This window comes from Vicugna pacos, chromosome 10 (genome assembly GCF_048564905.1).
Source record: "Vicugna pacos chromosome 10, VicPac4, whole genome shotgun sequence".
Classification (NCBI taxonomy): Eukaryota; Metazoa; Chordata; class Mammalia; order Artiodactyla; family Camelidae; genus Vicugna; species Vicugna pacos.
In genome coordinates, this window is record NC_132996.1 from 5,168,951 (window position 1) to 5,196,158 (window position 27,208).

Sequence of the window (27,208 nt, forward strand, 5' to 3'; positions counted from 1 at the left end):
CAACCTTTGATAATAATTTTCTAAATTATTAGGGTTTGTAAAACAGTGATTTTTCAAATTCTATCATTCCTTCTTTATTTATTATCTAGAATTACTCTGGAAAGAAAAATTCATCAACTTCTCTTTCATTACCATGAGATATAACTCACAAAGGAAAGGTAAGATAACACTTAATTCTTTCCTTTTAATTACCATTTTTTCAAACTAAGTGACATTTTAATTCTTTAAATTATCAATTATAGAAGTAACAAATCAAGTTTACAGTATTAGTGAACTTAGTATTTCCTTGTAAACATTCAAAAGCAATAAAAGTAACATCACTGTGTATGCTACAAAATTAAGCAGACTGATAGAAGTTTTCAGATCCACTTGCTTTTGTCTTAAATGGTCATAAAACTCAAAATGTGACAATTATTCAAACTCAGATTTGCTTACAGTTAGAAGCCAGAAGTTAACACATGCTGTACAGAAATACACCTACATTACCTCTTTCTGCTGATGGTGCTATTAGCAAAGTTGTAACTAATAAATATGCCCCTGAAGGATGAGTTAATATATTCAAATAGAAAGATATCTGAAAGAAAAGAGGATCTGAAGCTTCCTGATTTCAAAAAAGACGAATTTACCAGGAAATTGTGACTTCTTCAATAACTGATGCAAAATCGTCTGAGTCAGGAGAACTGCAGCTGCTGACCGACCGACCACAGCTGCTGCATTCAAGAAAGCCCGTCAGTGCAGTGCTGCTAAAATTATTACGCTAGCAATTAATCCTCAAAGCTCTGGCAACAGGAAAGCCATCACTACATTTTAAGAATAAATATAACACATTTTAAGAATGTTGCTATGAAATTGCTATCGAGTCTGTAAAAAAAAAAAAAAGTTCTAGAACTTGCCCCACGAGGCTGAATTAGTTCAGAACAGGGACTATTTTTACTCAACTCTGCATTTCCCAAACCTATTCCAGTGCCAAGTTACACTGGAGACAATTAATGGTGGAGAGTTAAGCATGTATAAAAGTGAAAAATACCAGACGATCAATACAAATATTTCATAAAGATGGTGATCTTTGGACAGGGTACTGAACAAATTTAAATGAGCAAAAAGTGGTGGCAAGGGCAGTTCCAAAAATGAGGTAAGCAAAGGAACTGTGAAATGCCTCACCCCAAAAAGCTAACAAATATTTTTAAAGTGTTTTGTTTACAAATCAAGTGAAACACTATTTATAGTTGCTTTAAATGCAAAATACATCTTTAAAATTACAGTAGTACTTAGTGGAAAGTACTAGGTTAGAATCAGCAAACAGGTATTGTTGCAAAAATACATATTCTCCATCCTGAGTACCTCATAATCCTAGGTAAAAAAGCATGCTCCAGTCACTTCCAACATTAATAACAACAATTTCTCCCTGAATCTTGTATTCCCATTAAATTGCCATCTTTCACCTTTTTAAGTTTCTTGGCCAAGACATAAGTTTTGACAGTGCTAAACCTCTAAATTAATCACCTGTAGTCACTCGCACCACCTTTTCACCCACATTCCCCCTCAAAACACTGCAATTTGGTATCTACCCTCCAACCTTCTATACAAGGGGCTCTAGAAAGTCCTGAAAAACTGGTCAAGGTCCATGACTTCTTTTCAACTCTAAGCAATCTTTAGCACTTAGACCTCTTCCTCCACACCACTTAAAACCACTGCCGCCCACTCCCATCAGCTTGCAACTCACCTTCAAAACTCTTGATTGTCTAACTTTATTACTGCAGTTTACTCTTGTTAAAAATCTTTCAAGGATCTTCCTAGCTCCAAACGTGTGTTAAATGTAGGTATTTCCCACAGTTCTACCTTCAGGCATCCTCTCTTCCTGCTTAATTAATGTCCCCTAATAATCTGATTCCCATGGCTTCAGCTTTCACAGGTGGGTTGCTGTTTGACAAATCCTTTTTAAATCAACTCTATAGCTGAATTCTCTCCTATGTTTATTTAGTCCAAATTCCAACTATACATTTTCAAGTAGATATTACATGGACAACCAAATAGCTATTATTGGTAGTAATAATAAACAAACATTATTCATTTGCCCCTCAGATTGACATATTGAGTTGATCACTTCCCCTCTTCACCCTCAAAAATAAAACCCAAAGTTTATTGATTTGACATTCCCATTTTGACTCGTGCAACATCATCCATACAGCATTTATAACACTGTGGAAGAGTTGAAGGAAAAAAGGGCAGTGTAATAGCAGATGTGGATGAAAACACGTTATGGTATACATATTGCAACAGATTTAAAAAAAAAATCAAAACAGAGTGACCATCAGTATCATGGCAGTTTTCCCTCCCCTTCAATTTACAACTAACTGCATTGCCGGAGAATAGGTTCTTGTCTCGCACAGGAAAGAATTCAAGAGGGAGGCACAGTAAAGTGAAAGCACATTTACTCAGGGAGACACACACTTCATAGGCAGAATGCAGGCCATCTCAAAAGGTGAGAGGGAGAGAGAACAAGAGGTGTGGGGTGTTTAGTTTAAAGCAGAAGTAGATACACACTCCACAGACAGAGTGCGGCAGCCTCAGAAGGTGAGAGGGAGCGACCACAATCATGAGGTGGGGAGTTGTTAGTTTTTAAGGGCTCAGCAATTTCATATGCTAATGAGTAGGAGGATTATTCCAACTATTTTGGGGGAAGGGGCAGGGATTTCCAGGAATCGGGCCCCACCCACTTCTGGACCTCTTATGGTCAGCCTAGGAACTGTCATGGCGCCTGCCGGGGCACCATGAGGCTCAAGGTCTTCTGGGAGTCGAACCTTCCGCCCTTTGGTTCTAACCAGTTTGTCCTGCCCTCAATTGCTGTGCCACTTCTTCAACGGCTGTGCCCCGCCCATTCCCTCCTGTCTCAGTTGGACAACCATAACTGAAAAAAAAGCAACTCTGCACATCATACCAGTGTTAGAGCAGGCAGATAGCTAGAGATGAGCAGAGAAAGGGGACAGGACAGAACAAATGGCAGGAATTAGGCAGAAAGGAGGGGACAAGCCAAATGCAGGAAACCACACATCATGTAAGCACCAGGGGTCCCTGGGCAGAGGAAGAAAAGCAGGAACCTTTGGGCTGATAAGGGATCACAGCTTTTGGGGTGATGAGTGGCCTGGAGGCTGACAAAGAAAGGTGAGAAAAGGCAGGAATTTCCAGTGTCCGAATGTAACCTTTTGCTCATTATGCCCTCAAGTCAATAAAATGAGCCTTGCAGATCAGAAGTCCCCATCATGCACCGAAGCCATGACACTTCCGACCCAGACTAAGGAAAAAAAAAATCCCCTCTCCCTTCAGGAAGGTGGAGTTGGGATGATAATCAGGGAATACGACCCCAAACCCTTCCCTCCCCAATGAATGTTCCACCCATTCATTTTTACACCCCATGTAGCTAACGTGCCAAAGAAACTCAGGGCAGCCGCTCACCTGAGCCTGCTCACTCTCCCCTTGAGAGCGTACTATCCATTCTTTAATAAATCCTCACTTTACTTTTTTAACCACTACGTCTTGTCTCTGAATTCTTTCTGGGATGGGCCAAGAACCTGGAACACCGGTTGCATCCACCGGCAACACCAGGACACACATGTGCACCTGAAACTGAGCGGAATCGCCCACGGAGGCCGCAGCAGCATGAGGGCAGCGGCCGCGCAGCCAGAGGTGGCAGAGGTGGCAACGGCCTGTCCAGCAGCAGGGTGGCAGCACAACCTTTCTGGCGGAGGGGGTGGCGGGTGAAGGCAGCGCGTGGGGTTGTACCTAGCCACATAGGCTGCAGCTGGGAGGCCTGCTGCTCTCTCTGAGAGGAGACGACAGTGACTGGAGGAAGGGAGAGGAACGGGAAGTGGGCTGACAGAGAGACACAGAGGTCTGAAGGAATGGATCTCCCGCTGTCTGACCCAAAATTCTGGCTCAAAGACTTCTGGGAGCTTCCAAACTGAGGACGCCCTACCAGCCCACGGACACACCCAAAGCCCCAGGTGCTAAGTACACATCTCCCTTTAATTTTTTTTGCCAGCTTTTTTTTCTTTTTACACTTGCTCCTTCCTGTTCCCTACCTAAGCCACAGGGAAGTGACCTCCGCTATGAGAAACCAAAAACTTAAGCTCTAGTGCCACCTTCTGGAAAACCAAAAAAGCTCTTTTCATTATTTGTTATTATTAACCTGTTTGTTATTTTTAACGTATCTTTTAACCTATCTTATTTATTATTAACCTGTTTCACTGCTAGAACCGAAGTAAACAAAGTTTTGCCTAAACGAGAAAGGTGCTCACTAATTCCACTGTGATGGCACAGGCACTTCTCTTCAGACGCCATGAAAACTCACAGTAATATGGTATCACAAAAGAAGATGAGAATATTCTAGCAACCAAATCCAAAGACATCGAATATTGCAATCTGACTGATAAAGAATTTTAAACAGCTGTTACGAAGAAATTCATTGAGCTACAGGAAAACTCAGAACAGCAACAGAAAAACCTCAAGAATAAAATTAATGAACAGAAGGAGTCCTTTACCAGAGAGACTAAAATTCTCCTGTAACCAAACAGTATGGTACTGGTGAAAAAAACAGACACTTTGAGAGTGGAACATAATATGAAGCCCAAGATTAAATCCCAGAATATCCAGCTAACTAATATTGGACAAGGGGGCCAAGAACACCCAATGGGGAAAGGACAGTCTCTTTCAACAAACAGTGCTGGGAAAACTGAAGAAACACACGCGGAACAGTGAAACTGGACCCCTATCTCACGTCACTCACAAAAATTACTCAAAATGGATCAAAGACTTAAACATAAGACCTGATACCATAAACCTCTTAGAATGAAATGTAGGAAAGAAGCAATGTCTTGGCAATGATTTTTTTGAATATGAAACCAAAGGCCAAACAACAAAAGCAAAAACCAACAGATGTAACGACATCAAACTCAAAAACTTCTGCACAGCAAAACAATTAACAAGATGAACAGACAACTTACAGAATGGGAGAAAACACCCAAATATGTAAAGAATATATAAAGAAGTCATTTAACTTAATCGCAAGAAACCAATCTGATTTAAAAAATAGGCAGAAGACATTTTTCCAAGGAGTGCATCAAAATGGCCAGCAGATATCTGAAAAGATGCCCAGCATCCTTAATCATCAGAGAAATTCAAATGAAAACCACAATGAAACATCACCTCACACCTGTCAGAACAGCGATCATCAAGAGACAAGAAATAACAAGTGTTGGCGAGGGTGTGGAGCAAAGGGAGCCCTCATGCACTGCTGGTGGGAGTGTAAACTGGTGCAGCCACTATGAGAAACAGTATAAAGACTCCTCAAAAAGTTAAAAATAGACCTATTATATGATCCATCAATTCCACTTCTGGGTATATACCCAGAGGAAATGAAAGCAGGATTTTGACGAGATACCTGCCCTCCCACGACATACACAGCCTTACTCCTGACAGCTGATAATATGAAAACCACCCAAGTGCCCAGCAACGAATGAACAGATAAAAAAGACAGAATATAGACATCATGGAACATTTTTCAGCCATGAGAAAGGAGGATATCTTTCCATTTGTGACAATATGGGTGGACCTTAAATGCATTATGCTAAGTGAGATGTCAGACAGAGAAAGACAAGTACTGAATCTAAAAAGTTAACATGTGTGAAAACAGAGTAAAATGACGGTCACCGTGGGAAGGGAACGATGGAGACAAGAGTGAGTGTGTTTAGGGGTAAAAGCTCACAACAAGCAGTAAATAACCACAGAAATCTAATGCACAGCACAGTGACTGTAACACCACCACTGTACTGTAACTATGTAATATGTCAGGTACCACTACATCAGCAAAGGGAAAAAAAGCCAATCCTAACTGCTGAGCCACAGCCCCCGCACATACATGCCACTAACACTGACGCGAACGCTGCTCGTCGTAACTCCCTAGCAGGAATGCACTCAGTTCATTTTCAGCCTTCGTGTTCATACAGAATTGGCCATGCAGCTGTGGCACTGGCCTCTGCCTTTAAAATGCCAAATCATCAAATACCTGCCTCAACGTCAGTTTCCACATCCCTGAACTTGTATGTGACCAATAATGTTTTTAGACCTACTCCGCATCATTCAGACTCTGTAGTATCTGAATATTCGCTTTCAGAGAAGGGCAAGCATTCTAAGCGTGGCTCCAAATGTGACTTGGAGTGAAAAATCTCTAAGTATGCTCAAAACAGAAATTATTATCACCTTCACTACATATAAATGTTTATAATTACAAAAAAAAGTTTTAGTATTTGATACACTCTGAAAGCCAGTTAAGGATAAGTGATGTTTCAGAACTTTTAAATAGTTAAGTAAATTTAATAGTAAAATAGACACACAGAATGTAAACATTAAGAGAGTATACGTCACCAGAGAACTTTAAGGATGAACACTGTATCCTCTTTCCATTCAATAAATATTTATAAAAATTAATACTAAGGAAAGACAAAACAGCAGAGGTTAGATCATAATAAAAATAACTTGGGAGAATTATTTGTTATTACTAATCAGAAAGTGTAAGAAGTAAGCGCCAAGTCTGCGTTGTCTCAGGACTACGTGGAACTAGAGTTAAGGTAAGTGTACAATGTTTGCCTGACTAGTTTGTTAGGAAACCCGACCCCTGGGACTCCACTCAGACTGGGGCACTTCATGCTGGCATCGCATGCAAGGCCTGCACCTACGTGTCTGAAGTGTAGCAGAGGACTTGGGGGAACTAAGGCTCTGACTTCTCAGTGCGAAGACAGTCCTCACACTCTGGGCTCGTGTCAGTGGCAGATACACATGGTCCAGAAGCAAAAGAAACTACATTTCTGGGTGGTTGCTGGGTCTCTCTGTAAGATGAAGATGCTCAGTGTTCTGTATTTCTCGTCTTGCATCCTTCCCTGAAGTTTCTATTCTAGGTTACTCTTTTCCCTTCATTAGACATTTGGTCCACGCTGTGCTAATGAGATTCTCTCAGAAGTTGAATGATACTGAGATTAGAAGTTGTGAAAACCATGTTATGTTAATCACAGGTCTTTCAAGACAGACTCTTGAATTTCTATTGATAAAGTTCCCAAAGTATATACTCTCTCTGATTCTATAAAATAACCTTTAATTCTTAGTAACCTTTTAATTCTTCTAATCATTTTTGCTTAAGCATTGTCATAAAATTATACACACACACACCACACACTTGTATAACAAATGTATACAAACAATTTTTGTAAGTTATTGGTGAGGTTACTGAAAAATAATTATTTCAGGTCAACAAAAAGCATGGAGAGAGACGACTAGAGTGAAATCATAGATGCCTTGAAGCTAAGGGACATGCAGGAGTTCACATTCTTAATTTTTTGGGGGAAGGCAATTAGGTTTACTTTAATTTATTTTTTAATGGAAGTACTGGGGGTCGAACCCGAGACGTCATGCATGCTAAGCACACACTCTACCACTGAGTTATATCCCTCCCCACCACAGTTTACGTTCTTTCAAGGACTATCTGACTCAACACTTTGTATGACAAAGGGAAAAGGAACTAGAGCGTCTTCAGCTACCACAGATGAAAAGAAGTTAAGATCTTATTCGTTCCAGAGAACATTTATACTTATTTATACATTATGCAAATGAGTATATATCTAATACTCAACATTTTTTTTAGAAACATGTGAGAATGAACAGTAAAACTGTGTAACAAACCATATAGTGAATAATGAGAGAAATCACTTTCAGTTTTATGTTGGCTAACATAGTCAAAATTACAAAACTCTCAGTTAAATAAGATAATGCAATCTATCTAGACTGCCTGTAAATTACCAAATGTAAATCGCTAAGAGCTACAAGAATCTTCCACATACTGACTACACAATGAACCTTACGTAACAGTTCATAATTTCGTGCGCACAGCTGAGCAGTACATTTATGTTTGAGGGGCAGCTGTAGCACGTGGTACAGAAGCCATGTCATTATTCAGACAGCCTGAATGTATACACCAGTTCTGCCTCTTACTGGCTGGCAAATAACCTAACTCTCTCCATTTCAGTTTCCTCGTGTACTGAGAGGGAAAAAAATAGATCTTATCTCACAGAGCTTATGAAGACTAAATTTGCTGAATATAAAGCACTTAAAATACTTCTAAACATACAGTAAAAAGTCAATAAATGTTAGCTTGTCTTAATTATTTGGTCTCAACAGAAGCTAGAATATACAGTGCTCATGGCTCATATTGTCTCAAAAAAAATTTAAAAATCCATTATTTCCCCCAATATTTTACAATATTCAATCATGAGTAAAGTCATATGAAACATTAAATACTTATCTCTTATAAAATAATACACAGATATAAATTATGTATCTATACCTGTATTTGTTATAAAACACATTAAATTCAGTGACGTATTCAGTTGCCTATATTAAAGTCATCTGAATAAAATAAATCACAGGAGTAAAACAAATATATTTTGGGTAAAACTGATAATACTCAATGTTATTTTATTAACTTTAACAAATGTATTAAGATAGCACTATTTGGCTCATTTAAAATTTATTTAAGGTAGCACTGGAATCTATTGTATTAAATAAGATAAAATTTAAAAATAAAAGCGTAGTATTACATAAAATGTAATGTTTCAGGCTCAGCAGCAATATTTTCTCTAAAAGGCAGATCTTTTTATCGGTTACCTGAGAACTGACCATGCGCTGAGATGAGCGAGCAATATTGGCAGGCAGACCAAAGAAACTAGGTTTGTCATCCTCTGGAAGTTTCTCAATGACAGCACGATAGTCCTAATTATAAATAAATTAAAAAAAAAAGTTTTTCAATAAAGACTGAACTTACAGCCACTGAAATCAGAAAGAATCAGAGTACCGTCAAGTATTAAATTATTATTTATGTTACATAAACCTCACTTTCGGTCTGCACAGTATTTACCTCAGTTATCTAATGGAAATATTCTTTGTCATTAGTACTTCTTCATACTTAAATTATCTGAAAGTATGCTTTCTTATCCTAGCTTCCTACATTCAAAGGGGTCCTGAATTGATTAAAACATATTTGAGTGGCTATGCCTACTATGTGTAAGATATTATTTTAGATGGTTTCAGGAAAGCCCTGTAATTTATTTTTCCTGCAGGGTACAGTCCGGCTTATAACAAATAATTATTTCATCATCTTTTTTAAACTAACAGAACCCCCAGAAACCTATACAGACACAGTCTGATATGCTGGGACTGCTCTGTAAATTGCTTTATCATAAAGCAGTTCCACAGCTGGCCATCCGTCTGCCGTGAGGTGTGATGAAATGCATCAATAACCTTATCGTTTCATCCCACGAATTACCGTAAGCACCGCGAAGGCTCGATTTGCCAAGCGCTCATCTGAACAGTTTTCACTTCAGACTCCAGATGGGAAACTAAGCACAGACCAAGAGGCCCAGAGATGGAAATTATTTTGTCTGTCTTCATGAAGAGATGAGTTATTTTAAGGGAGGTACTGTATATGCGTCTAAACCGCTCTTGCTGAAGTAGGAGAAAGTGTTCCTGATGGTGACTTATCCTCTGCCCGCCCCCTCCATCCTTTCTCATCCTTGGCGGCTGCCTCTGAAGTAGTTCCAAGAGAACAGTTGGACTCCAGGAAGCCCAGGACCTATAAATATGTCAGATTTCGGAAAGACATGCTGTTCTTTGAAATTTTTCCTCTCCCATAAGCTCAACATTTGTAAACTTCCTTAGCGTATTCAATCACAATATAGACATGTATAAATATATATGCACGTGAATGTGAGTGCATGCTTGTACATGTGCATGCATTTGTGTGTGTGTGTGTGTGTGTTCTCATTTCCTGGGAGACTTTTGGCTTCCTCCTTCTAATAACTCAATTAGATAGAAAGCTAAACACTGATTCTTGTAAATCATCCTAGAAATTAAAAAGTATTACTCTCTTGGTATTTACACAGTTTGTTCATTTCAAAATGGCTGTGAAATTTTCTCTTCTAGACTGGCTGGAGTCTTCTCTCTACCCAGGATTATACACTGACATGTGTCCTAAATAAGAGACACATTAAGACTGATTAATTCTCATAAAAGAATATATGCCAAATCATACCATTTACATGAAGCGCAAACACAGGCCGAGCTAACACAAGCTTAGATGTCGGGATGATGTGTCCCTTGGAGGGAAGGCAGTCACCAGAAGAGAACTTGGGGAAAACTTCTGGGGAGCTGGTTATGTTCTGTTTCTTGATCTCAGTGCTGGTTACACTCACATGTTCAATGTATAAAAATGCACTGCATTTTATTTACATGTATAATGTGCACTTTTCTGCATAAATTTTATTTTTCAATTTAAACTTCAAACAAAAGAGATGAAAGACTTGTCAGGGGACACTATCTGAACTAAATATACAATAAATAACTATGTGATATTTCTGTTTGCTCATTCACTCTAAGTTTCTCCCACTAGAAAGTAAAGTCCACAGACGCAGCAGGAGATCCACGATGCCTTAACAGGACTGTCACTGAGCAGATGTTCAATGTCTATTACTGAAGGCAATAAATAAATGAATGAAAGGTACTAGAAAACAAAGCAGATGGAATACTTAATGAAAGATAAGACAGCCAGTAAGAGTAATGTATTTAATACTAGCTTTTAAGCTTTGTTGTTAGCCTTGTATTACTGAAACAAAGGAATTTTCTTTAAAAATTTTTAAATGAGAGAAAAAGGTACAATACAGAGAGAACTATACCACTGAATGTTTGTATATTTTGTAATTCATGAAGAAATGTATAATTTTAATAATCTATGTAATAAAAATATTATTGGGACATTTACACAAATATAAGTTTGTGGCAAAATAAACTAGAATTGGAATCTCTGGGCTACATTCAGTGCTATCTTCTGGAAAAGACTGCATTCTAGGAGGCTTTTATATGATGACTCAAAGAGCTACAGCTGGATAAAATAAATATGCAGAAACAAAAATGTTGCTGTGCAAACCAGATAAAATGAATCCCTCTTATATATTTAGAACTACTTTAAATTTATAAGCCAGAGAATGAAGACAGGTATTTGTTATATAATACTGGCTTTTTGTCTAGTCAGACGCCTGACTTGAGTTGAGAGGACCAGGCGGCATGCTGGCATGACAAATGATAATCTGTATTTGTGAATGATAATTACTTGTACATTTGAAAAGAAACAACATATAGTCAACAATATAAGAAATGATCCCAGTTTTTATCTGGTAATAAGTCGAAAATGATTAATTTTACCTACCAAAATGCTGCAGGATTTTGGTAGAGATAGGGAATATGGAAAAATGCTTTTCTTGTTCCTTTGGTTTAATACGTCAATTATTGAAGAATTAAAAACCTGCTTCAGGTATGACTGAAGAACTCTCAGGTCAAAATAGTTATCTATACGTCCTCCGTAAATAGCATTTTCAAGTAAACCATGTACAAATTCCCACTGTACATCTTTGGTACCTATAATTTAAAAAACACTTTATTAGTTTCATTTTTAAAATATAAGACATTTTCTAAAAGATCTTCTAAAATATTAACTAAATTCCTGACTCGTTATATTTATAGGATATAGCAATGTATATTTAATTCAGTTAACTCATTCCTTTAAATTCTCATTAATATTAATATAATGCTTATTAATACATGCTCACAAATAATAATATTAATATAATCACAGAAGACCTGTTCCAGGAAGGAAGCTATCACCACAGATGACTATGAACTAGGTGTGGTGGACAGCGAGGAACCTGGCTAAGTCTGTTAAACTTCCTGCTGGTGTCCCATTGTCTCAGCAATTTGTTTACCAAACACCTGCTTTTCCCCCCATCTCCACGTAAACTGCCTTCCTCCCCTCTGAAGCCCCAAACCACCACCCCCAACGCCCTCTTCTGTCCTTTAAGGTGAGGGTTTCAAACACTCTGGCAAGTTACTTAGTCTTCCTGGGTCCTTCCCACGTATACATGTGACTAACTTTTGTTTGATTTTCTCTGTTAATCTGTCCCATGTCAATTTAATTCTTAGACCAGCCAGAAGAATGTAGAAGGGTTCAGGAAAACTTCCTCCTCCTCAACAGCAGTAAACGCAGGAAACACAGATTTAATCTAGATGGTTAACATCACTGCCAGTGTTACTAGTCACACATGCAGTATTTCATTGCTATTAGATTCAGCGGTAAGCACTATGGCAGTGGAACGCCATGCTGGGGACAAGATCTAGGTTGCCTCGTGCAGAACAAGGACACCTTTGGGTAGGCTGGAGGACCAAAGTCTAAAGTTGTTTCCTGCTTACATCTTACTATTAACAGTGGCTAAGTAGATGTAACAAGGGATTTCACCAGTATTCATCAATTTTCTAATTCTGCCTCAATGTTCACTAAATAAGACATTAGTAATGGATATGCCATTCATTTTTAAGCAGGTCACCAGGACATACAGAAACATTACTGTACTTTTTATAATGTAATTATAAAACTTCATAAGGTAATTATAAAATACAAGCCATTATGTGAAATATTTTATAGAATTTTTATAAGAAAATCTTATTTATAAATCTTCTTATACTCATTGTGTTAGAGCAGGCAGGTAACTAGATATGAGCAGAGAAAGGGGGACATGGGCAAATGGCAGAAAACCATACATAGTATGAACAACGGGGGTCCTTGGACAGACCAAGAAAAAGCAGGATCCTCCGTACTGATAAGAAACCATTACATTCTGGGTTCACAAGAGTCCTGGGAGCAGAAGGGTGGGACGGGACCGGAATCTCCACCATCTGAATGTAACCTTTCACTCTTTATACCTCCATCCAAATGTAACCTTTTGCTTATGATACCCCCAACCGAATGTAACCTTTTGCTTATGATACCCCCAACCAAATGTAACCTTTTGTTCATTATATCCTCATCCAACTTCTCCAGCAAGACTAAATAAGGACAAAAAAAATCCCCCCTCCCCACCTGTGAAGGTGGAGGTGGGGTGAAGATCAGGAAACACGACCCCCAAACCCCTTCCTGCCAGTGAATGTCCTGCCCACTCATTTTCACACGCATACAACCAGCTTGCCAAGGAAACTCGGGGCAGCCACCCACCTGGGTCTGCCCGCTCTTTTCCTTGACAGTGTACTGTCTATCCCTCAATAAATCCTTGCTTTGGTTTCTTGACATCCACGTCTCATTTCTGTATTCTTTCTGGGGCAAGGCAAGAACCTTCTAGCTAACAACTGTTTTCAAAACAAGTTTTATTTTGTTTGGGATAAAATAAATTGAACAGACTTAATTATAACATTGTAATACTTATAACAGTTGACAAGTATTGCTAGCTTGCTCAATATATTAAATGTAGTAAAGGTTAAATGCTTCACGTGGGTTTTCTTATTTAAACTTCTCAAAAATTGAACCAATTTAGGTAGGTACTATTACTAGGTACTTTTATTCCTAGTTTACACATCAGGCTTAAAGGTTAAAAACTTTGCTTCGGGTCTCACAGTCAGCTAATCTCTATATCAACTGTCTCTTATATTAGAAATTCTCCTCTTTTTTACATTTAATTCTCCACATGTGGCGGCCCCTTAGTATCAGAAAATCTTATAATCGTAAGATTACACAGTTAGATTTTCCCACGAGATTCAGTATCATTTTAAAACATCTCCCTCTTACTCACAATGAGTTAATAGTGTGAGATATGTAAAAATCATGTGATGCTATTAATTAATTCCATCCACAAGCTTGAAACACAATAAATCAGTCAAACTGCTTTGGTTTCCTCATCTTAAAAGGGCACTAACAATATTTGCCTCATAGCGGTATTATAAAATGAAATAAATGTTCAAAAGCATTTTGAAAAACTGTCAAGCTTGCATGCAAGCTAAAGTTCTAATATATATCCTCCAAGAATCATGTTTCAAAATAAACATTAAAAATAGTAACTCATGGAAATCAGAAAACTGATTGCTCTCAGCACTGAACGGCGAAATGTTGGGCCACATGTAGAAAGGATTAGGGGAGGTGCTTTCTGAGTGCTGGTAATGCTGTTTATTGATTTGGGGCTAGTTATATAGGTTCAATTTATGAAAATGTATTGAGCTGTACACTGTTCTGATATGTAATTCAAAACTTTTAAAATAAACTCACTTTTTCTTTTTGGCATTAACATTTGGCGTGAGGAACAAATAAATTAATATTCTACTTACTCCTGAAAATAGACCCAACAGAAGTATATCCAAATATTCAGCCAAAGATATAATAGCTTTATTCACAATCATCCCAAACTACCCACGTGCCCATCAAGAGAAAACCTGGAAACTACCCACCAAGAGAAGCAACACAATCACAGAATGGCATGCTATGTAGCACTGAGAAATAAATGACTGTATCTTCATGTAACCATATGGATGAACTTCTCAAATATAATGCTAACTGAAAGCTGCTGAAGACTAAAGAGTACCTGATGTGTGATTCCAGTTTTCCCCCAGGTGTTTACCCGGGGAGTTGGGGTTGGGGAAGCCAGAGGATGCTAGTAATTGGAAGGCAGCATTAGGGTAAAATCTGAGGTACAGGTGATGTTCTGTTCCTTGATTAAGGTGCTAGCTACATGAGTGTGTTCAGTTTATGGAAATTACACTGGGCTGTAACCTTATACGTACTTTTTGTACATGTATTAATCTTCATTTAAAAGTTTTATAAATCTCATAAACACGTAAATTAAAATGGGATTTGGCCACAGCCTAGATATCTATCTTTATTCTTTTGCAGGAAAAAAGTTACAGGATAAAGTCTGATGTTATTAACTCAACAGACAATAGCTGAGTGCCTACAGCCAAGGGCTAGGCTCTGTGACGGGCGTTGGAGACATACAGAGTAACAAAACAGTCAAACGCCCTGCTTTAATGTAGATTCCACTCTAGTGGGAAAAGTGAACAAAAATTTTTTAAAAAGGATAAATAAACAAGGAAATATCAATACTCATGTGTTAAAACAATAAAGCAGAACAACGGGATAGAGAACAATCAGATAACTCTAGATTTGGTGGTAATAAAAATATTTCTGAAGAGGATACCTCAATGCTGAGATGTAAATGGAAAAAAAAAAAAAGGAATCATAAAGGTTTGGGAGAAAAGCATTTCAGATAGAAGTCAGGGCACCTACCGAAACCTTTAGATAGGAGCAAGCCTGGTGTGTTCAAGGAACAGAAAGAAGACAAACGTGGTGCAGGTTCTAAATGGCAATTACATGGTTTATCTCACTTTTCTAAAAACAAACCTGTTTACTGTGTGGAGAATTTTTGAAAGAAGCTATTGATGAAGTAGGAGACAAGAATCTAGAGTTTTGTTCGGGATATTTTTCAGTCTGAGATTCCTATCAGCATCCTCTCTTCTCTAACCCTACACCAGTGCTCTGACCCGAGTGTCCCCTTGCCCCGGCCTGCACAGTCACCTGCAGGGACTGGACCACGCCTGTCTTCAGGACGCAGAGAGCCAGATGGCCTCAAGGGGTCGGATTACATGGGCTTGCTCGTTGCCCCATTCCACTCTATCATTTGTACCTTGATTCTTGATTTCTACTTACTCATACAATTATGATTCTACAGAACCTTAGTCTGCCATACTCCTGAAAGTTAAGTTCCCTTGAAAGAGATCTGAATAATTCAGTTGAAGCCTGAAACTTCTGAAGGGCACAAAGTAACGATAAGGTCTTTCTAGCTTTCTGTTTACTGAGAGCTACCGATCAACCAGAAATCTAATGGGTTATATCAAAACCAATGACCACAACAGATAATATAAGAACTTCCAGGTAGCACAAGCATGGCAGTCAGAGCATAAAATACAAAATAAAAAGCAAGACATAAATTTTATTTTGGGGGGCAGCAATTAGGTTTGTTTATTTAACTGATTTTTTTTTATGGAGGGACCAGGGATTGTACCCAGGACCCCATGCACGCTAGGCATGCACTCCACCACTGAGTTATACCCTACGCCTATAAAACACAAACTCTATAATAGGAAGTTAAGACACTCTTGAAAAAAACACGTTTTTAATAAGACCTTAAAATTTTTCATTAACACCAGAGATAAAAGTTTTTATCATTAGAACTTACCATCAAAAAGCCTGTCAATAATGTCGTACCCAGCCCGCAGATCTGATAAAGAGAACTCATAAAACTTGGTCCAACCCTATCAAAACAAATTTTAGACATATTGAAGAACTATAAGTAGTGTTCAAAGATACACATGCATGCATCATTGTTGCCCTTACAACCTTAAAAAGAATGTTCAATATATGCTAAAAGGAAAAAAAATTCCTAGCCATGTTTACTAAATTATAAAATCATAGTAATGTACTATAAAAATATGTAAATCTTAGAATAGATCCAATACATGTTCTTCCTTACCTGTGGAATGTAATTTCTCCTCTCTTGACATGCTGCATGAAACCATGCCAAACTGAAGAGAGCACGAGCTCGGTGTATGTTATCTTTTTTGCTAATTTGCTCAGGAGTCCAGGATTCATAAGTACGCATTAAATTCTTCTTCAAACCTGGAGGTGACTAAAGAAAAAAATAACAAATACCATATTGTTTAAAATCTTACCAACAAAATAAATCAGTATTTAACATTTGAGAACATATTTTAATGAAAAAACTTTTCACCATTACCAACTTTGACTTATTATTATGTTACTTCAAAATGTACAAATATAAAACCAGTTTTAAACTTCTTATACCTAATAGTTCATCAGCTATAAATCCAAAATAATTTTTTAAATTAAGAAAACCTATACAACCAAAAATATTCAAAATAACCAAATTAGTTTTATATGATGATTGATGTATTTTACTGACACTAAACCATCATTTACAATACAAATGTCAGGCTGATTATTATGGGGCAGGTATTTTTGACTTCAGTATGCCAATTCTTCATCTCTAGGTACTATGTGAACTCCCACAAGGACTTCATATTTCTATATACATGTGATGTCAACTAATCTTCCTTGTCCACTTCAGTTAATGTGGGTATCACTCAACACTGGCTCAACAACACAGATTCGAACCCAGAAACTGAAATCGTATACTGGACTAGTACAAGTCAAAAAACACTTATCCACATATCCACAATTGGTTTACATTATATTCTTAAATCATCAAAATAAAGGAAGAAAAATTCTGAATTCTTGGGAAATGAGTAAAATAAACCCATTTCAAAAATTAGCTTGTTTAAAAAGTAAATTTTTTTCTGCAAAGATGGTTTCTAACATAAAAAAATTTCAATCAGTACATTAAGAATGCCTGCTAAAAAGACAGTAATTTCCTTTGCAAACCTTTCCATTCTATTTTCTCTTAAGTAAAAACTTTTGTTTAATATTAAAAAACCCCTAAGTATTTTTATTTATGTATAAGTACTAAATGCATATCCAAATGTACACTTTTAAAATGAAAATGTTTTATGTTTATGAAACATTTGCCAAAAATTCTATTAGAATAAGCCAAATTTTCTGAGCACTATTCAATAAAGTATGACATTTAATTGGTAACTGAACAACCACTCAGATTTCTTAAAGCCCCTATACTAAAGATTATGCAAAATAAGTAAATTATATACAACTACAGAGAAAATTATTACACAGACTATTGGAAAAGTGACAAAATGGAAACATCAATATGTCAAATTACAAGATAAGGTAAAAGATATACTCAACGGCAAATTCACAGACTTAAAATATTTTCAACGTAATTTCGAGTGAATATGTATCAATTAAGCATTCAACATAAGAAATCAGGCAGAATGAAAGCAAATACAAATCTAGGGCAAACATCAAAGAAAAAATTAAAAAGCAGGAAATTCAGTGAATAGAAAAGAGTAAGAAAAAGTAAATCATTAACTATGACATTAGCTTTTTGTAATCTATTTTAAAAAACAGCTCTGGCAACTAATCAAAAAAGAATAAACAATAAAGTGAAGATTTAGCCATTTTTAAATATAATAATATGTATGTGTGTACATATATACACATATAGAGTAATAATTTTATATAATAAGTTTCCTAGGATTGCTAAAATTATTTGCATTGATTTAAGAAATAGAAAACAAATTTACCAATAACTTAAATGGAACTGAACATTTCCATAAACATGTAATCAAATTACCTCCTAAAAATGAATACTGGAAAAGGCTGCACATTAAGTTAAATATTCAAGGAACAGTTCTCCTGATATATTTAACTCTTCATTTATTGAACTATTTACTGTATTCTTCCTATATGCCAGGTATTATATAATAAGTTAAAAAAATAAAAAAAAGCAAGAGAAAACAGAGCCCCTGCCTTCATGGCTTATACAACCCACTCTAGAATATAGTTTAGTAGAGGAGTACCCTGGGAGAGGGGCTGCAGAAGATTTTGAAAAGGTTTTTTTCTTATTAGACATTGTAACTGACACTAATCCAATTCACGGATTTCCAAATATTAAATCATTTCTGCATTCTCTGGAGTAACCCTTAGCCTTTTTCTTCCTTAAGTGAAACTCAACACCTTCAGGTGAAAAATAGAAATGCTGATCCAAAATAACAGGTAGTTGTAAATAATAATAAGACATTTACTATCAGAAAGGAGATTACATAAAACAGAGAAGTTTCTACAAACTGAGAAAAATTGCAAGGACCTTTTTATAACTGGTTTTTAAAAATTTTTAATTCATTTTTTTAAAATATTTATGACTTTGACCAGTTACATAAAATTATTACAAATACATTTAGTTTTGGGTACATCGGGGGGTTTGGTGACATCCGCCAAGCATCACATGTTAAAAGGATGGATGGATGGTTGAAAGGAAGGAAGGAAATAAAAACTGAAAATCGAATTTAGCTATGTCAAAAAACAAATGATGTAAAAACTGGATAACCATGTGCAAAAGAATGAATCTGAACCCTTATCTTATACCAAATACAAAAATCAACTCAAAATGGATTAAAAAACCTACACCTAAGACATAAAACTATAAAATTGCTAGAAGAAAACACAGGAGAAAAGCTTCATGACATTAGATATGGTAATGGTTTTTTGGATGTGACATTAAAAGCACAGGTAACAAAAGCAAAAACAGAAAAATGGGACTATATCAAACTTAATTAACATCTATGCAGAAAAGGAAACAATCAACAGAGTTTAAAGGCAACCCTATGGAATGAAAGAAAATATCTGATAGGGAGTTAATATGCCGAATACATAAGCACTCCTATATCTCAACAAAAAATCCAGTTTAAAACTGGGCAAAAGACTTGAATAAATGTTTCTCCAAAGAAGATATACAAATAGCCATCAAGCATATAAAAAGATGTTCAGTGTCGTTAAATACAAAGGAAATACAAATTAAAACCATAGTGAGATATCACTTCACACTGTTAGGATGGCCACTATAAGAAAACAAAGAAAGCAGAAAAGAACAAGTATTGATAAGGATACAGGGAAACTGTGGGCTATTGGTGGAAACGTTAAATGGTACATCACAAAGGAACAATATGGAGGTTCCTCAAAAAATTAAACAGAATTACCACATGATCCAACAATCCCACTTCTGGGTATATATCAAAAAAATTGAAAAAAGTGATCTCAAAGACTTATTTGCCCACCCGTGTTCATGGAAACATTATTCCTAATAGCCAAGAGGTAGAAAATCTAAATGCCCATGGACTCATGAATGGGCAAAGAAAATGCAGTACATACATACAGGGGGATATTATTCAGCCTTGAAAAAGAAGGAAACCCTGTCATATGAACAACATGGGTGAGCCCTGATGACATAATGGCAAATAAAATAAGCCAGTCACCGAAAGACAAATATTGCATGATTCCACTTAGATGAGGTATCTAAAGTAGCCAAACTTAGAGAGGTAAGAAAGTGGAGTGGTGGTTGCTGGGGGTAGAGAGAGGGACATGGGGAGTTGCTATTCAGTGGACACAGAGTCTCAGTTTTGTGAGATGAAAAAATTCTGGAGATCTGTTGCACAACAAAGTACATATAGTTAACACTACCATACTGTACCCGTAACTTACAAATGGCTAAGATGATACATTTTACATCATGTGTCTTTTACTACATGATATTTTAAATATTGCCAAAAGTAAAAAAGGAACAATAAAATAAAAATAGCAAAAATAAATAATAAAATATATTTTATAAATAGAAAAGCAAAAAATGATATTAAATAAAATTTGAAAGAAAAATTAAATGTATTTTTATAAATACCATTCTATTATTTATGTATATACTACATTTAAATATAAAAAATTTTTTGAGTATTTTGTATAATAGACAGTTGTTTACAGAGCTTTAGAAGACATGTAGAGGTTACTAAACTTATACAATTCAAGTTTTAAATCTTCTTACCTCATATGTAATTTTCAAACTTGACTGTAATAAAATTGGAGTAAAGTTGGGATGAACTTCTGCAGTGAGCCAAAGACGAAAGGTATCTTTAGGCTGAAGAGTATTCAATTCCTTGTTTATAAAAACAACAACAATAAAAATCTACTTAAATATACACACAAATTGTCATTTTATAAATACATTATTAAGTACTTTTCTTACTAAAATCTTTCCATGACATTCTGATATATTAATGTTCTGGAATTTCTTATATTTCCTTAAATTTTCTTCTTTTTTATTATACTTGCTCAGAGTAATAGATACAAACTTGGATCTGGAACTGGACCATTTGGGTTGGAATTCAAATTCTGCAACTTACTTGCTATGTGACCTTTGGGTTGACTTACAATATCTCTTGCTAAAAAGCAAGGATAGTAACAGTACCAACCTCACTGGAATGTGTGAAACACTTAAAACAGTCCCTGATACACGGTAAGTTCAAAGTAAGTGTTAGCTGTCACAGCTACGGCTCAACCACCAGCCATCCTCAGGCCTGTGGGTTCTCACTGCTTCAATTCATACTTCCACAGACATATAGTGATATAAACTCCTCTACTGACAATTTCTAGGATATTCTATTGCCTATGATATTCAAACCTTCACTATTCAAATTCCTCCACCCATGCTGTACGCTTTAGTACTTACTCAAACTTTTATGTCTCTGCGTCTTTACTCATATTCTTTCTGCCAGTCATTCTCTTGTAACCTGACAAATTCTCACTCAACTGTCAAAATATAATTTAAGTAATCATGTCCTAGGGGAATACCTTCTTGAACGGTTCACTACCACAATCTGAAACAGAATTAATCACTGATGGTGTTTTGTAAATTCCCTTCTACGGTATTCATCATACTACAACATAGTTATTAATGTAGTCTGTCTTCTAAACTAAGCTCGTAGAGAGCAGGTAGAAATTTTGTATGTAACCAGCACCTAGGACAATTTCGGCTTTCTTCTGTACTCTACAAGTATTTGCAGAATAAATCAATAAGTGAATGAATAAATCAGTGACAAAAGAAATGCTGAGAGTTCTAAAATAAAGTCTAAAAATTATTTTAATAAATATAGTCTAATACTAGCATTCATTACTAATATGTGAAATATAGAATAAAGATGATCAAAAAATGGCAAAAGAATTGCCATGAAGACACTGTGCTTGTTTAAAATTGTAAATTATAAAATGTATCTATACCTAGTAATAATTTTAAAATGAAAAATGTAAGATTTTACCTTGGGTTAGCACATTTTAAAAGAAAAAAGAATATGTTTGTGATACAGCGGGATTTAAAATCAACCTATAAATTTATAGCCAAATGATTCATCCAAACTTCCCAAACAAAAGCAAAACATTTTTGAAAAATTTTTAACTTTTATCATATAATCTACCCTATATATGCTTTTAGAAGATTTGCTTCTAAAATAATAACTGCAATTATATTTTACATAGATTAATAGCCATTATTTGCAACAGAAAGCAGGATTCAAGTGCTCACAAGTCTTCCTCATATGTTTCATAACATGATTTATCAGACATGAATTTTATACTTTTATACATTAGTGATTTTTATAGAAAACTGTAGTAATAATAAAATTACTTGAATATTCATATATACATCTCACTTGTAAAATCTACATCTTCTTTGGACAATAAGTAATGAATCATCATGGTCCATCACTTCAGTCACTCAGTCATTGGCTCACTGATCAAAGATTTACTGACAACCTATTTTATGGAAGGTGCTACAGTTGCCAAATAATTAGGATTGCACAAATTTTCAACATATGACAATTACGCTATGGCCTCCCACTCTGTTCTGTTCGGTTCTATTTTGAATAACTTCTGCCAGATTAAGTCAATTAATTAATTAATTAACTCCTTTGCTAAGGTCCCCCCTTGACTCTGTGTCCTAGAACAAAAATTCCAAACACTTGCACATGGTTCTGGGAGTACCCCACAACCTAGCCCCTCCCTGGCCATCCATCCCTACTGCCCTCCATTGCTCTGCCTGGTCCCTTCACTGCATCAAAGGGCCTCTTCATCCCTCACTCTAGGCATGCGCATTTCTATCCCTGTGTCTCTACTTGTGCTGCTAGAATTAACCAAGATATCTTTCCCCCTACACTTAGCTCAATCACTTAGCCTTCACTTAGCCTTCAAGCGACATCTTGTCTTCGGAGTCGTCTTAACTACCCAAGACCATGTTCATCTTTCTTAAATAAGCACCAGACTTAAATCCAGGTCTGCATTTAAAACCTGCCCACCCATTTGTTCTGTCTTAAAGTTACTTTCATCCTGGGGCCACTGGATTTAAATAAAATGATTGCTTCAGTTTTACATCTCAGCTTCCTTAGCACCTAGGAAATTCTATGGTTCCATCTGACGCCTCTGCATCTCTTCTCCACATGCAGATACAACAGAATAAGAGCATAAAGAGAAATTAATGGTATAAATAGGTCTTCAACAATTCTTTAAAGCACTTTCCCATTTTTCTTCTGAAAAAAATTCTCTAAGCCTCCTGCTTCAGTCCTGATTAATCTCTTGGCTTCCCTTAAATTCCTTTAAAAAAGAGATTTTTTTGCAGACTTCCTGTTAAAATATCAATTTTGGTTTGTGCATATTTAAGAAGAAATGTACATATTTAAGAAGAAAATATTTGACAGATTTTAAATGATTTCTCATCAAATACTAAATATTTTGAAAAAACTCATAACCAGGGCATGACATTTTAATACTGATGCTCCTTGGAGATGACTGAAGTGAGTATCTCAGACGTTATTTGTACCACATTGGTCTGAATCTACCTTTTCCAGAATCGGCAGCCAAGATACCACAAGATGTAAGTTCTTCAGACAGAGCCAATCTCCGTTTCGGGCACATTCTTTTAGCATCTGAACTGCTAAATCAGCTTGACCTTGACCCATAGCAACCTGCAGAAACAAAAATAAAAAATAAAACTAGAAACCAAACATCTAATAACATGCTGTAACATAAGAGTTTCAAATTACCCTTCCACACATACTGAACTAACTCAATTACAGCAATCAGGGTTCTGAATTTTTAATAAGAAGTATCAGGCTCTGTTGCCATTTCCAACAATTGTCTTCTTTTTGTCTTTACATCAATGACAGATTTCTAATATTCTTCTACTTAGTGAAGGCATATTGTCATTACAGTTTTGCCAGTGATAGAACAGTATGAAGTATTACTGAATAGCCTTTAGCTCCTTATCCCACTATTTTCTATATTTCTTACCCTCTCAAACATGGACCTTTAAAAAATAACTTTTCATAACTATTGTTTTATTGAATTATTTGAGGAATAATTAACACCACCACTCCCTCGACATTTGTTTCGTTTTTAAAAAATGTCTCCAACATTGCCCACATTTGGCTCTCGAGCTCCTGGTCTGTTTAACTGTGTCACCCCCCAGCCCTTCATCATGGAGCAAGCCCTCACGTGCTGGTGGGCCCCAAGACTCCACATTCAGCCCCCTGCTCCTGCATTCCTTCTCAGAAGAGGAGGCAGGGAGGAGAGAGAGGAAGAGAAAGAGAGACAGAGGGAGGGGAGGAACAGAAGAGAGGGGAGAGGAAGAGGGAGAGAGACTCCTGATCTCACTGGAATGCCACTCCAGTTTCTCCAGTCCCGACAGTCCATCTGCACTTAGGTCACTCATGTAGTGGAACAGGCCAATTTATAAAATAGAAGGCTTCCGAGCAGAAGCTAAAAGACCCTAGAGAACAGATTCAGTACATAAGATTTCTATATTTGAACGAAGAGGTGACTACTTAAGTCTAAGATTATAAAAAAGCTTTAGTCAAAAATCCCAAATGGTTACATGCTGCTTACTGTATCAAGTTTCAACTCTTCCACATGTTTTTCAAGGATAATTTCAATAACACTTATGTATCAGTACAGCGACACCCGTCTTTGTGTATATATATAAAATTTATAAATACACATACAGTGGGAGTCCTGGCTCAAACATTTTATTGAGTACATGGTTCAAACACTTTGAAGAGTGCTGTTATAGATTACTTCAAACCACAGAGATTTCTTTTTTCATAATGAATACAAGATAGCATTTCATTAGTTTTTTAGTTGACTTTTACAAGTATTGATTTTGTTTTTCAATTAAGACTATAAAGTCTTTGAGACTGGGAACTGTGTGTCTAATTAAACGTGTACTAAAGCATGTAACAGAACAGCTAATAAATACTCATATATTGATGTGTTGTTCATTTTCAGGAACTAACCCAGACCTAAGCAAATAGGAGGGATGAAACAAATACTGGTTGAATTGTTTAGATGCACGTACCTACCATTATTAAAATGTAAGAAAAAAAACCCTCAACTCATGTACAAAAGAATCAGAGGAAAAAAAAAAAGTATTTTGCTGAAACGAAATGATAGATAAAACTGGAAATTCAAATTTTCTATAAGGCATAAATTGTATGAAAGCAGCTTAAAGGTTCATAAAACCTTAGAAGAAAACATTTACTATGAGAAAAAAGTGTATTTTCCAACAGTGTAACAGGAAAATGTCAAGCAGATGGTTAGACCCCACCTCAAAAAGAAAACATATTTTCTTGAAATAAAAATTAAGTTTTGCATTAAGAATCTATCATTATCCTTAGCAGATATATTCTGCATAGCAACAAAATTTTAACATAGTAAATTTGTGAATAAATATGTCTATATTTAAAGGTTTTACCATATTAAAAAATCCTGCAAGTTCAGTACACGAAACTCTGGAAATTTAAATAGTCAAACTTACTGTGGATATAAATAGCTTTATCTTTCTGCCAGCATCCCTGCTGACAAACACGTCCTGTAGAAAAACGCTCCCCTTCCTCAAGACACTTCACTGACAACTAAAACGATCCTAATATATTAATGTACTGTAAGATTCAATGAAACTCCTTAGAGTCAGACAGTGCAAAGCCTGCACAACTAAGCCAAGCTCTGCTATTTTGCTCCCTTCTGTTCATGCTCCTCATAACACTCTCACTTTTCAATTCTTGGTTGCTGTGAAGTATTTGCTTTTTTAATCATTATGAATTACTTTCCCAATGAGAAAGATTCACTCCCAGGTCAAAAGTTGAGGATAAATTAATACATTTTTAAACTTACATGCCAACTGAAGTGAACAAACTAAAGCTCCTAAATTTAGCTCAGGACAAAATGGTATTACATTGGACAAACTTATTATCCTACGAGACTTCTGATGGATTTAAAATCAAGGTGTCTGGGTTTTAAAATAAAGGTGGTACAACAGGGCTGTCTTTCTGGAGGCTCTAGGAGAGAATTCTTCCCTTGCCTTCTCCAGCTTCTAGAATCCACCTACATTTCTTTGCTTGGGGCCCCTTCCACCATCTTCAAAGAGAGCAGCACAGCATCTTGTCAGTTCTTTGACCTCTGCTTCATCACATCTCCTTCCTTCAGGCCTTCTGCGTCCCTCTTACAACGACCTTTATGATTATTTATACTGTGCCCAACTGAATAATCCAGGATACCCTCTCCACCTCAAAATGCTTAGATTACATTTACAAAGTTCCTTTTGCTGTGTAAAGTAACAAACTCCCAGGTTCTGGGGATCAGGATGTGGACACTCCGGGGAGACCTTAGTTGGCCTACCACAACAGAGAATGCTTGTCTCACTGACAGAACCAAGTGTGGCAGGAAGAGCCACAGCTGGAGCAGGAACACAGGGTAACAGGTACTGACCTGGTAGTAACACTCCGCGCTCCTCTCGGCACTGGCAAGTTCTTGGAGCTCCTGGGAAGGGTCCGCGCCCGGGGAAATAATAATCAAGATGGGTTCAATTTCTAGCGTCTCTTTGTACAAACGTTTGAGATTTAGAGGGGGTGGGGACAACTCCTTTAGTCCTAAAAGATATATTAAAGAAATTGAAAACAGAAAGCAACATTAATCGGGGAAAAAAGTCTGTTAAAACTAACTAGATGATACGTAGTAGAGAGCAACTAGGTGAACTAAAATCCTATACATATTGAAGTTTTCTCACTCTAAAATCATTCACTTACTAGTAATAACTAACGTTTATTGAGTGCTTCAGGTGCCAGGCATCTTCCCAAATGCTTTACATCCCTGCCATCGTCTAATCACAACAACGCTAAGAGGGAGGTGCCCTGAATAACACACTCAACACACAATCAGCACTGTGATCTTCATACACAATTCTCTCCGTAGGAGACAGAACCCAACCATCTAGCTGTACAGCTTCTCACTCATTTATACGGTAATCGAGCGCCTCCTCTGTGCCATGCGTGTGGAGAACCAGAGCTCCACATGACCTGGTAAATAATATCACTGTCAGATATAGGATCAACAGCTATTTCTTATGTCCATTAAGAGAAAAACAAGTGGAATAGAACGAAAAAACTCTCTGTTTGGAGCAGAAATATACAGCTCTCTACATAGTTTATATTTGTTAGCCAAGCGGCCCGATGCGAATCACCAAATTACACTGTGCCTCAAATTCTTCAATTATAAAACATGGATGAAAACAATCCATAGGTTATTTAGGGGCAAAATAGGATACATAATAAAAATAGACTCCATTTATTTATCACCTACTCTACACTAAGCATTATGTGAGGCAGTTTATTTTATGTATAAGGAAACTAATGCACAAAGAAATGAATGCCTTGCCAAATGCTACCCAAACTGCTGTGTCCAATGCAATTTATTTGTACATTTTTCTATTCTGAAGCTCTTCAC

General features: G+C 36.5%; 1 protein-coding gene across 4 annotated transcripts in view; it reads right to left on the reverse strand.

Moving 5' to 3' along the window:
• DYNC2H1 (dynein cytoplasmic 2 heavy chain 1) overlaps positions 1-27,208 on the reverse strand; it is a 265,953-nt gene that overhangs the window by 90,671 nt on the left and 148,074 nt on the right. For 3 of the 4 annotated variants that reach the window (XM_072968893.1, XM_072968891.1, XM_072968894.1), the window contains exons 76-82: positions 26,195-26,355; positions 23,272-23,397; positions 20,430-20,540; positions 16,437-16,592; positions 16,143-16,218; positions 11,303-11,511; positions 8,710-8,814 (exon numbers count right to left, since the gene is read on the reverse strand). In XM_072968893.1, the coding sequence (XP_072824994.1) occupies positions 8,710-8,814; positions 11,303-11,511; positions 16,143-16,218; positions 16,437-16,592; positions 20,430-20,540; positions 23,272-23,397; positions 26,195-26,355 (944 nt within the window). The remainder of the gene's footprint in view (positions 1-8,709; positions 8,815-11,302; positions 11,512-16,142; positions 16,219-16,436; positions 16,593-20,429; positions 20,541-23,271; positions 23,398-26,194; positions 26,356-27,208) is intronic. The other variant, XM_072968892.1, reaches the window with a different exon arrangement.